Source organism: Pholis gunnellus (assembly GCF_910591455.1).
Source record: "Pholis gunnellus genome assembly, chromosome: 6".
Lineage (NCBI taxonomy): Eukaryota > Metazoa > Chordata > Actinopteri > Perciformes > Pholidae > Pholis > Pholis gunnellus.
In genome coordinates, this window is record NC_136532.1 from 2,280,566 (window position 1) to 2,295,819 (window position 15,254).

The 15,254-nt window shown below is 42.8% G+C and overlaps 1 protein-coding gene across 1 annotated transcript; it reads left to right on the forward strand.

Annotated features, from left to right (window-relative positions):
- Positions 1–1,149: 1,149 nt before the first annotated feature.
- Positions 1,150–5,215, forward strand: LOC306696827 (beta-1,3-galactosyl-O-glycosyl-glycoprotein beta-1,6-N-acetylglucosaminyltransferase 4-like). The gene is made up of 3 exons (XM_079160536.1): positions 1,150–1,175; positions 1,276–1,346; positions 1,619–5,215. Exon 3 carries the CDS (start codon positions 1,620–1,622, stop codon positions 2,907–2,909), a length of 1,290 nt encoding a protein of 429 aa, XP_079016662.1. The 5' UTR covers positions 1,150–1,175; positions 1,276–1,346; position 1,619; the 3' UTR covers positions 2,910–5,215.
- Positions 5,216–15,254: the final 10,039 nt, after the last annotated feature.

The window sequence follows — 15,254 nt, forward strand, 5'->3', positions numbered from 1 at the left end:
GGTGAGTTTTACTCACTCACTCATGTATAATCAGTTTACTGCACTCATTGTGGGCACAAAAGAGTGATCATATCCATCAAGTGTTTCAGCGTATTCATTTATCTCTCCCACATTACACTGGTTTGTAGTTTTTATGTGTTTGTACTTTAAACTTTAAACTCTATGTTCCCTCACTCACTTTAAGTGTGTCTGAGCCTCGAGACACGTGTAGTATTTGCATTTTTAAATGTGATCTTTTTTATGAATTGCGTTAACCCGAAACAATAAAGAGAACACTGTTGATTTGGTGTGTGGCTAAAGGTCTGAGCTGGAGGGTTTGTTACAGGACATGTTGGTAGGGATGTCCCTGGTTGCTAGGGACAACTCATTAGTCCAACGACCAATGAGTTGTCCCTAGCAACCATTTGGATCAGAAAAGCTGCTCTAAAATTAGAGAGAAAATAAGAGAAACACAAAGGCAGAGTTGTAATGAAGGCCACTGCTGCAATAATGACAGAATTAATATTTGTTTCCGGACTCAGGATGCTTCACTTATGTGAGATTAAAGTTTCTTTCTGTTTCACTTCCCCACCTCTGACTGAGAACAGCAAACAGCTGTTTCTCTCAACTTTGTGCTGGACTGAAGAGGACCATCCACTGCAGGGTCGATATTTTGTGCTTTATTCTCATGAAATTGCGACTTTTTTCTCATAATATCACAACTTATTCCATTAAAAATATATACTTTATTGTCAGAGAACACAAGGTTTGGACGGGAAATGAGCAGGAATCTTGAGGGTTTTATAGATTAAATAAAAAAATGAATTCATGTAGATTTAAAGTGGTCACTCCTCCAAACAAAAAAAAAAAAACGTAAGGGTAAATGCTGCCTTCCGTGTGAGTGACAGAAGGAAAACCAATATGTGACTCCCCCCACTCCTCCGAACAGTCGCTCCAGTCCGCGATGGAGCCCCGGACATAGCAGACTGAAGCTGGGGGGGAGGAATCTCGGCCACTCGGCACTTTTGCTCTGCGCGTGTGGTAAGTCGTCCGCTCCCTCGCGCGCCGTTAATTAGTCACCGTAATAAAGACAACGTTACCGGAGTGTCTCAGGGGAGACTCGAGGGTTGTACGGGAAATGTGCCTCATCATGTGATTCCTCCCGGAGAAAAACGGACGGTTATTCAGACTGTCCGGTGGGTAACGCGGACAAAAACTCAACAGCGCCCCGTGTTGCTTATTTTACTCTCACACTTAATGTGTTTTTCTTTCTTCTTTTTTTAAAATGTATTACAGGTCCTCGTGCGGAACTACGGGAGAAGTTTGCATGGCACGAGAGCCGCTCAAAGACAACTTTAGAGAGCAAGGTAAGTTGGAACAGAAGCAGCTTCTGCAAAGCATGAACTTAACATGTAATACAACTATCAGATCTATGTGAAGCGGATATGTTCATGAAGTAGATTATTAATAGGGAAATAAAGTTATAGTGCTATGTCCTCATAATCCTAAATGATTTACTACCTAGATAACTGCTCAAAGAATGTCAAACAAAAAATGTAAAGATAACTAAACGTGTATTACAGTTTACAATACCTTCATTGTTTTCCCTTCTTTTATTTGTATCCCCTTTTGTTTCCAGAATGAAAATAAGATGTGCCCACTACACACATAGATTGAGACACAGGTGCTTCCTGTTTTCTCTGTCTCTGCTGGCGGTCTGTCTGCTCAAGCTGGTCCACATCAAAGTGACGGTGAGGGACGGCGTCTACATCGAGCCCTACGGGATCACAGCCGGCCTCTCCGGACAACACAAGCAAAGGTACGACATCAACTGCACCGCCATCTACGAGCTGGACCCGGTGGAGATAGGCAAGGCTCTCGCCATCAAACGGAAGGCCATCGTCGACGTGGACGACGACAGCACAGTGACCTTGACCTCGGACTGTCAGGCGTTCATCAGAACGAGGGGTTATGATGAGGTCCCGGTGTCGGAGGCGGAGCGGGTCTTCCCGTTGGCCTACTCCCTGGTGGTGCACAAGAACGCGCCCATGGTGGAGCGCATCCTTCACGCCATCTACGCACCACACAACGTCTACTGCATCCACTACGATCAGAAGTCCTCCCCGGCATTCATTAAGGCCGTTCAGAACCTGGCCCGGTGTACTCCGAATGTGTTTATCGCCTCGAAATTGGAGTCAGTGGAGTACGCGCACATCAGCAGGCTCAACGCCGACCTGAACTGCCTCTCCGACCTGCTGAGGTCAGAGGTCAAGTGGAGGTATGTCATCAACCTGTGTGGCCAGGACTTCCCTCTCAAATCAAACCACGAACTGGTCGCAGAGCTGAAGCAGCTCAACGGCAGCAACATGCTGGAGTCCAGCCGGCCCAGCGAACTCAAGAAAAAGCGCTTCGGCTTCCGGCACGAGCTGAAGAACGTGCCTTACGAGTACCGTCGCATTCCCGTCAAGACCGCGGCGGTCAAAGAGGTCCCCCCGCACGGTATCGAGATGTTCATCGGGAGTGCGTATTTCGTCCTGTCACGCGATTTCGTCGATCACGTCAGCAGCAGCCCAGTGGCGAAGGACTTTCTGGCGTGGTCCGCCGACACATACTCACCAGATGAACACTTCTGGGCCACCCTCGTCAGGGTCCCCGGGGTGCCCGGACACATTCCCAGGTCGGAGGCAGACGTGACCGATCTGAGGAGTAAGACGCGACTCGTCAAATGGAACTATTTAGAGGGGAACCTTTACCCGGCCTGCACGGGTGCACACATGCGGAGCGTTTGCATCTACGGAGCGGCCGAGCTCCGCTGGCTCCTCAACTACGGCCACTGGTTCGCCAACAAATTTGACCCCAAAGTGGACCCGATCCTCATCAAGTGTTTGGAGGAGAAGCTGATGGAGAAACGAAAGTATGTGCAAACATGATACTGAAAGGGAAGAGGAAAGGAGGAGAAAGTGGTTCTAGTATTTATTTAAGTTGTTCGGCAAAGGTGCAAAATGACATCAAAGGACATCTACTCAATCATTGTACTGAAGCACAGTTTTTGAGACGCAGGCACTTTTCTTGAGGGTTTTCCTTCTATTAGCCTCTACTACCTATTCAGCCCAGTCGCCAGGAAAACATGTTGGCATTGTACGTTTCTATGAAAACACGGATACAGATCTTTTGCATTTGATCCGAGCAAGTGGAGTATATGGAGCAACAGTTATTGAAAGTTATGTAGTATAATGAGAAGGGGCAAACATGAGACTTTCACACAGGAGATCACTGTTCATGTCCTGTGTGAAACCAAAAATCCTCTAGTTACGTTGTTATGTCATTATCTGACCATTGACCGTGATCTCTGTCTGACCTTCATAGTGCTGCGACTGACACATTTTCGAATCGATTAACTGACTGTTTTACCGATTAGTCTATTAATCTAAAGCAGGGGTCTTCAACGTTTTTCAGGCCAAGGACCCCCAAACTGATAGAGAGATGGAGCAGGGACCCCCGACTAGATATATTGTATAAAATTGTGTTTTATATTAAACTGGGCCTAGTGCCATGTATAAACTGTTATTATCCATTCAATACTAAGCTATTCAAATAATACACAGGTTCATATATCCATGTTTTTGTTTTAAACATGTGAAGGTACAGTGAGTAGGGGGGCCGTGCTACTGACATTTAGAAACATACCTTCAGCTGATACCAATGCCAATATCAACATTGTCTGTCAATTGCATGATAATCATGCATACAAGCTATTCAAATTGACGTTTTAATTTTAAACATAAATGTGGAAACGAGAATGAGTGATGGCCTATTAGTGCCACTGCCACGCATTAACATACCTGTTATCTTGCATTCAATACTGAACTATTAAAATAATGGACAGATTCATGTTTTGAAATAAAAACATTTGTCTAATCAACCAAAGATTTTGCGGACCCCCTGCAGTACCTCCGCGGACCCCCTGTTGAAGACCTCTGATCTAAAAATCGAATTGATCAGTTCATTTAAATTTGACAAACTGTAGGCTATGTCATTGTAAATTAAAGATATTGTAATAGAGTATCAAAATGCTCCTGATATTCTTACAGTGCTCATACCAGTTTGCAATCAAAAATCGATAGACTCTCTAGCATTTTTCAACAAGGCAGCATAAATCACCATAACATGAGTGTATTTAGCAGCAACAAAAGATTTTAAAAAACATGCGCCGAATGAAAGTATTGATCTTCACGCATTTTCAGCGTCGACGTCATCGTTTACGCCGACTAACCGTGGACGCCCTGAACCTTGACCAAGTAATGTTGTTGCCTAAACCTGACCAATCGCTTCAAAACGTCAATCACGCAGCATTGTGTGTTTCTGCAGGCAAAATACGAGGCTGATGGATGAGGTGTTTATGGAACATATTTTTGGTCCAGAAACGTTGATATTCAACGCACCCCGTGATTTGCAGAAAAGGTATAATATAAAACGTTTTTCCTGAGGACTGGGCTGGTATATTCATTTCGTTAGCCTCTACTACCTATTTCATTGGAAAACACTGAACATTTCTCTGATGGCTTCTAATTACTTTGCGGATTAAGATTTCTCCAGCCAACCCACGATAAGGTTGTACAGTGTGGATTGCTTTAGTACCGAACACTATACGGAGAGGCACCGCCTCAATAATCAACAGTAATTTAACACTGTGAAAGAGATTGTTCTTCAGAATGAGTTCTTTAACTTCTATTCAAATGGGACATTTGACTAATTTGAATTTGAATTCTGTTTACAATGTGATATTGCTAAGGGAATGAAATTGTCTTTCCACCTCTTCAACATGATGCAGTCCTGTCCCCGCAGGATACCTAACGGCCTTTCCACATCATTTCATTCGTTCTAATCGTTGTCAGTCTGCAACTTTCCCCGATCGCACAAGGCATTTAAAAAGTGCCTTTGTCAAAAAGAAGGTTATTTGAGGGAAATGTCATCCTAAAAGCAAGCCGCTACTTGATGTCACGTCCGAACAGTGTCCGTGTTGATCTTGAATATGATTCCAGAGACTGCTTTTATATTGAGAGTAGAAATACCAAAGACTCATGCTGTTCTCATGTATTCTGCTTAATGTAATGCTCCGTGTTTTTTCTTTGTGATGAAGATAGCAACTGATGTAAAAGAAAAGTTGAGATCGACATTGAAAGGTTGTGATTTCTGACGGTTTATGTATTCCTGAATAAAAGTATGGTGCTTCTTACGGGCTGTTTGGCCTTCAGTTGTGTTCTCGGGTGATACCCTGTCGCCTCCGAACGAGCTCTGGCTTATTACTGGCTGACGTGGCGGTCAGATCTCCGTCCTCAACTTTCCACCGTTAGACGCCGAGCACTTCTGAGCTGTTAGCTCTGTCAGCGCTGTTGCCATCCTTTGCACTGTTAGATTCTAGCTCAGCCGTCTCCATGTTGGAGGAAATAGATACGCTCTGGACTCCGCATTGAGCACCTTTAACGAGCATCATTACTTTATGGCGAAATTGAATTGATAAAATGAAATACCATGATTTAAATTGACTGGGTTAGTCAGAAACAGACATTCCTGTGGGATAGATTCACACACAGGTGTTTCTGTTATTGTGTCTACCGCATGCATGTCAATGGCTTTTCATCCACAAATATAAGACAATGCTTTGCAAAGGTTTTCAAATGTGTTTGTTGTTGTTTAGGCATAAAGATGCACACAGCTCAGTGTGTTGGATGAAAACTCAGCAGGGTACCTTCAACTGATTTAATGGGGCTAGTTTAATGGGCTTCATACTGATCCTGTGGTTCCAGCTGCACCACGCCCTAAGTGCCTCTTACTGTAGAGAGTGGTGTTTTTAATTTCGCTCTGGCTGGCTCCGAACTTGGCTCCCAATACTGATGACTAAACGGGACTCACGTGGACGTTTGATATAAAGTAAATGAAATGAACATGAGGTGGGAGCTTACGAGCCACCATGACTCAGGATGCCAAAAGCACTGACTCCCATTCCTCAGTCTGTCAGAATAAAATAGAACACTGGCCCCCCCCACATCTCACCTGGCTGAAAGTCAAGCACAAAAGCCGGAGAAGAGGGAGGACAGAGTGGCCTCTTGTTACTCTTCACTACGATTAAAGAGATGGAGGACATGATTCTGGGGGGGGGGGGGGTCTCGTGTTCAAGTTCTCCGCCAGGTGAATGGCTCCTTCGAGATTCCGCTTCTCCTAATTTGTGAGTTGTTTTTTTATATCTAGTCAGTCTAAAATGGGATCAGGTTGTTGTTTAAAGGAAGGTAATACAACACAAAGGATGAGGGGCTGCAGCGTAGTAACAGCAGCAGGTGGTGGTTGCGTAGCAGCTGCTCATGTTTCCGTCTGCTCGGCCGGGAGGTAAACACTTACGGTCTTTAATGGGCTGCGATCTTTCACAGGAGGGTTTTAAAGGACACAATGGAAGAGGTGTCAAATGGCTAACTCCTCAGCTCACTTGATTATGATTGAAATGTGTGTGCGCTTTAACCTTAAAACGGTGACCTTCAGCGTTTAAGATCAGAGCTGGTCACTTAGTTCATTTTTTACCCCTTCCGTCCTCTTCTAGAGGTGCTCAGGATCTCAGGAAGTGTAAGATAAACTACATTTCCCATTTAGGTATAAAATCTTGGCAGAAAACTGTTTCAGCCAGATATCGGTGACAACGCTGTCAGCCAGCCTGTTCTCCTACAAGTGACTTTTCCGTATAGTGAAACTGTCATGTGTCTCCTGGAGAGGCTAGGTTTCTTATCATATGCTGCCCTTAAATGGACCCTGTGTTCTCGTGGTTACGACATGGGAAGTCGTGGACATGATATACTTCGTTAACAAGTAATATTAGGAAAGAAATGAGGCCGTTGGGAATATCAACATTTTCGCCTCCCCATGTTGTCCCCACGACCCCATTTGAATGCAGCAAATGGTTCACAGAAGTCCACACAGGGAGGAGGCTTGATCAATGCAGGACTTTCACCCAGGAGACCGCTGTTCATGTGTGAAGCCAAACCTCATCGTCGTCTCGTTTAAATCTACGTCCGTAACTTAGATAACGTAACAAACTTACAGATTTTTGGCCAAACCAGGATGTCTTATTAAACCTAACCAAGTAGTTAGTTGCGTTTTTGTTTTGTTTTGTTTCAATTTACAACGTTAATCATGTGTTTAAAACTGCGACTGTAATCCGGGAGAAAGCATGCTTCCCTAACCACCCAACCAAACCACTGATTGGTGAGGTGCCTTGATTACGAGTTGTGCAGTTTTCCCTCCAAGCTTCAGCCTCATATCCTTTACAATCATTTAGAAGCAGTGGCGGGCCATGCATTTTATACCTGGGCCTTCACTGCTGAAATACCACCTTATAACCACATGATGGCGCCACAGGCGGTTTATTATTCGTTTCTTGGGCTGTAACTATATACGTATTCGTATTAAACCGAGGCTTACGAACCGAACAATACGTTTGAATAATACTAGTGCATTTGGAAAATGCTGAAGTTTAAATTGTAGGAAATATAATGTTTCCTGCGCTCACTAGGATACAGCGGTCTGTGTGAAAAACGAACCAGTTGACTTACCAAATGCTGATCACATCCTCCTTTCTTTGTTTACAAAGAGTTAAATCCCAACTCACAAATCCGTTTCTCCTCCTTATTCAGCCATTGAGTGTTAAAAAACAAAGCTAGGTAAAAAAAAAATCTGCACCAAGCAAAATGCAAACAATATCATAATTTCTTCCATATCTTTCAATTTGAACTCTTACTACTCCAACTAAGCCTCTGCTGTACGTTTCGTTTCACAATAGTCACGTGCTTGCCCACTGACCAATCACAGCACATGCTGCATCTCACTGCAGAGCTGCTCCTGAAAACTGAGCTGCACGTAATGCTGACGTGCTTGTAGGCCAGCTAGAAGGCTCTGGCACGTCAAAGAATACGCCCAACATGTCAAACTAAAGATCTGATTGGTTGAACACTATGACAATCAACAATATCGTCCCCATTCACTTAAACTGCACATGGAGGCACTGGTGAGTCTGCAGGCCCGGGGCCTCTCTTCTTACCTAGAGACACAGAGGTGAAATCTGATTGGATAAAAGCTCTACTTAAAACAAGCTGCACTGGAAGCAGAGCAACTGAGGAACACAGTAGCTGTGCAATGAGAAAATAAGATAATGGGAAAAATATTTTTATAAATTATAATACATGTAGTGTATTTAAGAAAAATGATAAAATGATAAAATAGCTATAACTTTGTGATTCTGTTTAGGCCAGCAGAGAAGGCTTTGCAGGCCCTGACGGCCCACCACTGTCTGTACATCTCCTTCCAACCTCCTGGGGTACAATGTTTAAATATGACTAGCGTCAATTCCACAAAACCATCCCGAAAATAGGATAGTTGTCAGAAACCTGGTCGGGGCAAAAGTCCATCTGCTGAGTAAGATTGTGTGAAATTACCAAAAGCTCTAGTACAGCTGCCAATGGATATATTTTGTTCATATTTCCACTTCTTTTCTGTAATGGAAGTGTCACCACAAAAATAAGAAAGCCCAGCAGATCTACCTGAATGCTTCATTATCATCGTAGTGTTCACAGTAGTTGTGAGCAGCACGGGGCCCGTGGGTGGCAAGTCAAATGTAGGTATCATGTGAGCGGACACAGAGTGGCTACAGTAAACCAGTGGCCTCACTGTCTGCCCTCCTCTATATATCCCTGCTCCTCACAATAAACCCAATTCATGGCCCGCTCTGCAGTGCAAAGGGTTTGCAGAGGACAGGTGAAATTTGAATACGAAACCTGCGCCGCCTTCTACATGTCTGTCTATCTGCAGGTTCACAATGAACAATAAGCATCATTCTTTCTCTCTGTTCTGGTATTTTGGACAGGGTCCAACCTTCTTTTCCCCCTGGCTCATTAAGACCTCTTTCCCAAAAGAGGTGCTGTGTCGTCTTCCAAGTCTGTGAAATTATGATTCCCTTTCAGCAAAAGGTTTTGGCTTGCCCCTTAACACCCACTGGACGTTGTTACTCAATTTGGGATTTGTTTTGTAGCGATTTTTTGGCTTCAGAAATACAAGACATCAAAAACCAAGTTTATCCTCCCCCACTCAGAAGTAATTACATTATGGCTCACTGTTCCCAAGATTGTTTGTTATGCAAAGATGAAATCATTGGCCGAATGCCTCGAGGGACTTTGGACTCTTCCACTTCTCGCAACCCCGTTATCCGAGCTAACTCCCCGGCTAGCCTGACTGAGATGATATCTCTGGTTCGCCTGTTGCTCTGAATTCCTATTGCAGGTCACTGATAGATTCCCAGGAATGCCATTCAAAAAAAGACTTCCTGTAGAAGCTAAAACTAAGCCCTAATCAGCTAGTTATTTCCTCCTTATTCTCTCCACTAAACTTGCAGCATTGGGAGGTGGTGCCCCATTCATTCCTATTAAGTTGCTCAGTGGCGCATGAAGCAAAAAAAAGAGTATAAAATTACCTGGATCTTCCTCATCCATTGGGCCCAAAGATACTAGCTAGTGTCCTTTAACCCCGCCTCCCAGCCTCGTTGTCGTTATCATTTACGTGAACAGAAGAAGTCAAATAAAAAAAACTTTGGATTCAGCTATTAGTGCAGTTCACAATTTTCAGGACCTCACGGTTTAAATAAGCGTTGTTCAAGTGTTCATACTGGGAAGTTGATCTACCTAAAAAAACATTACAGAATTACAGATGTCTCTGACCCAATGTAAGTCAATGGGAAAAAGTATGTTTGTGCCCGATGGCATCTCAAACCGGTGGGAATTGTAATGGTTTGGCCACAATGCAAAATTTGCTTCGAAGCTTGGCGCTCTTCCTGAGGGTCTTTGAGGGGAAACCTGGCAGAGGGGTCCTTACAAAAGATCATCCTTACATGCTGTTTTATAAAACTCAAAAGTACAAGGGGTTGTGTGTGTATTTCAATGGGGAGGACTTATAAATAGGACATTATACTTGACGGTTTAAAGAGTGTTCTCGGAGTGCACAGAGCTCGATCTTCACGGTGGTCAGGACCCAATCAGGGGCCTCTCGGCGCGTATCCAAATACAGACTGTCATCAGTCCCGCCCAGTTCCTGTGGCGACGATGCCTCGTACCTCGACGGACCACGGAGCACCTCCGGGCGAACAACCCGTCTTTGTTCCTGTGGAGTAAAGCAGGACCCTGAATGCAGGATCAAGAATCCAGCAATGTGTGTGTGTGTGTGTGTGTGTGTGTGTGTGGGGGGGGAGAGGTTGTAAATAAATCCGCCCTTTCGAACTGTGAATGTACGTAAAGAGGTTAGATATGTTTATTTGAGATAAGGCCTGTATCAGAAACCAACCAACCAACTGATGTGAATGTCTGTTTATGTCTTTATGACTCCGGAGATATGTGTGTGGTGCCTTTGGACTCACTCACTCTCTGGCTGCATTTTGCTCCAAGGGAATACTTGCAGCATTATGCAGTAAAATGTGTTTGTAATTCCCAGGAAGCAGTTTGTTGCCACCAATTTTTACTTTCTAGATTCTTTTTCTTTTTCTCTCTTTCTGCCTCGGGCTGACTTCTCTCTCTCTCTCTCTTGCCACACCGCTCCCACCTCAATGCAAATATCTCTCCGAGCACACAACCTGAGCAAACAAACAAGTATGCGAGTTGCAAGATATGAGGCGAGCATTTGTTTCAGACAACTGTTCCGTTTTTGTTTTTTTTAAAACACCAAGGGTTGTCCTTTACATCTGCTGCCCTCCCGCTCATTTGGAATTATTTGGGTGGTATTGGCCCCGCCGCAGAAAACGCAGCGTGCGGACGTCGCACACTCTGGATCTGCAGTGGGCCAACCTTTTCTTTCACTCACTGCTTGTTGCTCAATCGTCCCAACAGATATTGACTTTGTGTTTTCATTAGCATGAAAAGCCAGCTTTATAACTGATGGCCGATGAAAAAGAAAAAAAAAGAGAAAGTTCTCCCAGTATAATGGAGGCCTTGTCTGTGCAGACAGCCGACGGTTCCAACCAACACCTCACTACATGAGGTAGTTGCCTGGCATAACAGAGGGTGCTGTATGTGATATCTTTTCTCACACTGCTGAGCAGTAAGAGTCTTATTGGATACAAATGACACGCTTTCCTCGAACAACAAAACATTGATTCATTTAATGATGAGATGAGAACTTAAGAAAAAAAAAAGATAAAACAATCAAATATTTATATAGACATTAAGAAAGGTCAATGTTAAGCTTAACTGATTTGATCCAAAACACACATTTAGGTGTTTATTTTACTTAAACAGAACATTTCAGAAGACTTGTATTATAAAAAAACAATTGTCTTAACGTAAGTAATCAACTGGTGGAGTTTCATGGTGTTATCTATTCTATTCTATCCTTTTTCCCCCTGTAGTGCCTTCAACATGTAGGTAATAAAAAAGAAATCACATCTTTAAAGGCTGTTTAATTATGTTTTTTCAACTTCAGTAGTATTTACATACAGAAAACGTTCTGGTGTCCTTCGTATCTATATTCTGAAGGTTTTTATTAGGGTTTTCTAGTCCACATACAGGACGTCTTACTGTTAGCTGTCTGTCTGAACAAGTCCAACTCGTGGAGTGGAAGTAAAAAAGTGTCATGAAATGGAAATACTTGTTACCAACACAACATCTGTAAATGATTGATTAAGTGCAATGTTAACGTCCTCTTTTAACCCTCAGTAAATCATAACATAATCAGTTGTAAATGATCCACTGTCAGTGAGGTAAATGATGCAGGTGATATTTATGACTTGCCTAGTATGAGACTAAATCTCAGCCCAGCCTTGATCAAATAGTTGGCTTTTAACAGGTTGGTTATTAATAGACAATGATACCTGCTGATTCAGTCGAGTATTTATAGATTTTCGAAATCCGGCCACTGTGTTTGGAAATTGATCCACTTTGATTGGGGAGGACTGAAGGGATATGACGGCCATCAACCTTCCTTTATCAAGGTATCGCGAAGGCTCAATTTCAGTATGAAACAAAGTGTTTTTATAGTTAATTCATTTATTTTTTAAATTTTGCCGGCCCGTGTAGACAAAAGCGGTCGTGTTTGGGAGCACCAGACTCCTTTTTGAGAACCTCTCACTTTCCGTCAGCAGGGTCTGACAGTCTGCCCCACGTAGTCCTGGTTTTGGTTCTCCCGCACCTCCCGTCCCCTCCAGCGGGCCCGGCAGTACGGCCTGGGTCTCCAGCATTGTGCGACTGTATGGTCACTATACCCATCTTGAATCAATTTAAGATCATTATTAATAATATCCCATAGAATAAGAAATACATCCTCTTGCATGTTTCAGTATACATCACTGTCGGAGGCCTGTGATTGTCTGATTCTGAGCGAGGGAGGACAATTTGGATGGACATGATTGTAGTCTTTAGTTTACAACACTTATGAGGGTCACTGCCGGCAGCACATCACATAGATTTTTTGCAAAAAAGTTAATTTTTACTTTCTTTTTTTTACCAGAAGTTAAGACCGTGTCTTAGATGTGCCACACTTACTGACCCTGGTTCTCCTGAAAATCCACCACCCTTTCCTTGGACCGGACCACAGTCAGAAGTACCACTCCCCATAGTGGTCCAGCAGGTGTCTGTAGTCCACCTCCTGTCCACCAACGATCTAAACAACACTTGCAGATTCATCTGAAAAACGTCTGCGGAGGCAGGATTCAGAGATGGTCGTCATGTCATCTATTCTCCACCACTGGGCCGGGGGCCCACTGGTTGGCCTCAGAGCACCATCTAGTGGGCTGCAGAGGTGCTGCCAAATAGTTAGATTAAATTATTACGATTACGATTTTTATTTGTGGTAATTTACAAAGCTATAGTTACATTTTATTTCTAACTGTGTTCAGAAATTCACATAAATAAAAGCCCTGCGCCAGTAAAAGCCCCAAAGTGTATGGTGAGGAGATATGACCCTGAATACATACAGTACATTTGGATTCATGATGGCAGCCAGTGATCTTGTTTGAAGATCAGAAGTGAGTCTAAAGTAACAAAAGCTTTTAATTGTGAGAAGAAATAAATTCATGAATTATAATCTCAGCCTCCTCTTTCAGCTGTTCAGGTTCCTGAACTGAGAGCTGCTTCTCATGTGAGCAGGTCTCTCGTGCCCTCTTCCGTTGTCTGGGGATGATCTTGAGGGACCCCTTCTTTTTTCTTCTTCTGTTTTTAAGCAATTATGGCTTTGCGTTATGAATATAGTGAGACAGGTAAACAGTAAACGCTCCTATAGTAATGGTGTTCCTATAGTTTCGTTTGTATAAAACATCAGTTTTAGTGTCAAGTTCCATGTTTTGAGTTATGTTTTGGAATGAAAATGAACATGTAATGGTTTCCTCTGTGTCATTTTCTCAGTAACGCTCTGCTGTCAAAAGCAACTGCTGTTCATGCTCTAAATATGGTAATTACTCCTGCTTCTCTACATATTCTTTCAATGAATGGTGATTATTTTATTGTTGCATGTTGCCTTTTGCATGTCTTTTAGGTGTCTTTTTTTAATTGAATATAAGCTATTACAGGTTGCCCTCACACTTGCGATTTGTATATTTATATTTGTGAAACAAAGAAGAGAAATCAAAATTGCTTACATCTTGATGAACACCACCGCTGTGTCCTTGAGAAGTCTTTTGATGTATTTGTTAATGTGTAACACTGGCCCAGTGGACCAGCTGAGAGTGTTCAGCTGGTGGTTGTTGTGGAACCACAAGCAGAGGGAAGTTTGAGTGGACAGCGCCACCTGCTGGGACCATCACATGACATGCACCGTAGCTAAAGAAATGACAACAATCTCACATTAAAGAAGCGTATCAGTTACGCCTTTGTGTTTCCAGTCAAAAATAATAATACAACAGTTTCTCTTTCATTTAGTGCAAACCGTTTTAACACTGGATACATATGAATATGACATAATTTGCCCTGAAATATTACAGGTTGAGGTCGGGGCCAGACCAGTTCCTCCACACACAAACCAAACAAACTGGTAAAACCATGTCTTTGTGGAGCTGGCTCTGTGCGCGGGGACATTGTGATGTTCAAACTGGAAAGGGATGCACACAAACTGTTGACACAAAGTTCAGAGAGCACCATTGTCGATAAAATACCTCTGTTTGTTGTGATTAAGAACCCAAAAGGAAGTACAACCTAACCGTGACCGTGATGTTTGTGCTGCTTTGCACAAGTATTCGTAGAGTTAAGGGGAGACACTGCAGGTGAATAGGGTAAACAAAAAAGTACTAATATATCACAATGAACCTTCCCCAGTATAACTTACATTAAGACAATTCCTTTTTTTTGTTATATTAAATATGCAAATAGAGCTTTATCTTATTAAATATGCGCAAATTTGCACACATTTCTACAACAGAAATGTGAACATTGGATAAAGCCAGGTTCACAATTCTTGTATCATCTTGTTGTTTCTCAAAACTAATTTAGAGAAAACAGACTTTAAAGAGATGTTTAGTTAAATTACAGACATTTTGAAGACACGACAGGTGAATAGGGTAAAAAATGTAACTAGATATCAGCATGAAACTTCCCCAGTTGATTACCAACATTAAGACAATTATTTATTGTATTCTGAAGTATTCTGAAATGTTATGTTTAAATATGCAAATAGGGCATTGTCTAATAGTAGGTTTTGGTGATTTTAGGAGAAATCTACAGATGCAAACAGACAAAGTATAAACACCTGAATGTGTATTTTGGATGTTTTCTTTCACTATGAGCGGGTGTGACCCAGAGCTCCGGTGGTTCCAGGGTCCCAACCATGTATGTGCAATGTTGTGTGTTTGAATGTGTTGCAAATTGTAAATGCTAACCTCATGAGGCATCTTGACCCCTTCTGCTACGTGGTTTCCAACCTTTTTCCTTAAGGGACTCCTTTTCTACCATTGGACGACTCCTGACTAAGTGACATTTTTACTGATATTTTATATCATATTCAATGCATAACAATAGCAGAACAGTGTGGAAGTCTCGGTGTGACTCCGTGGAGACATTTCGAGAGCTGCGAACTAAACCTGTTGAATAAACAGTTGAGCTCATTTGGCTGTCCGTCTCTTTCATCTTGACCCCAGAGACTCCTTGTTTTTTCTGACACCAGTTCCAGATGAAGTTCAAGAAGCTTCGTGTCAAAGAGTCCACATTCTAATCCGGATAACTCGGTTATCCTTGAACGGGGCCCTGAGACAGACTTCAGGTCTGAGTGCT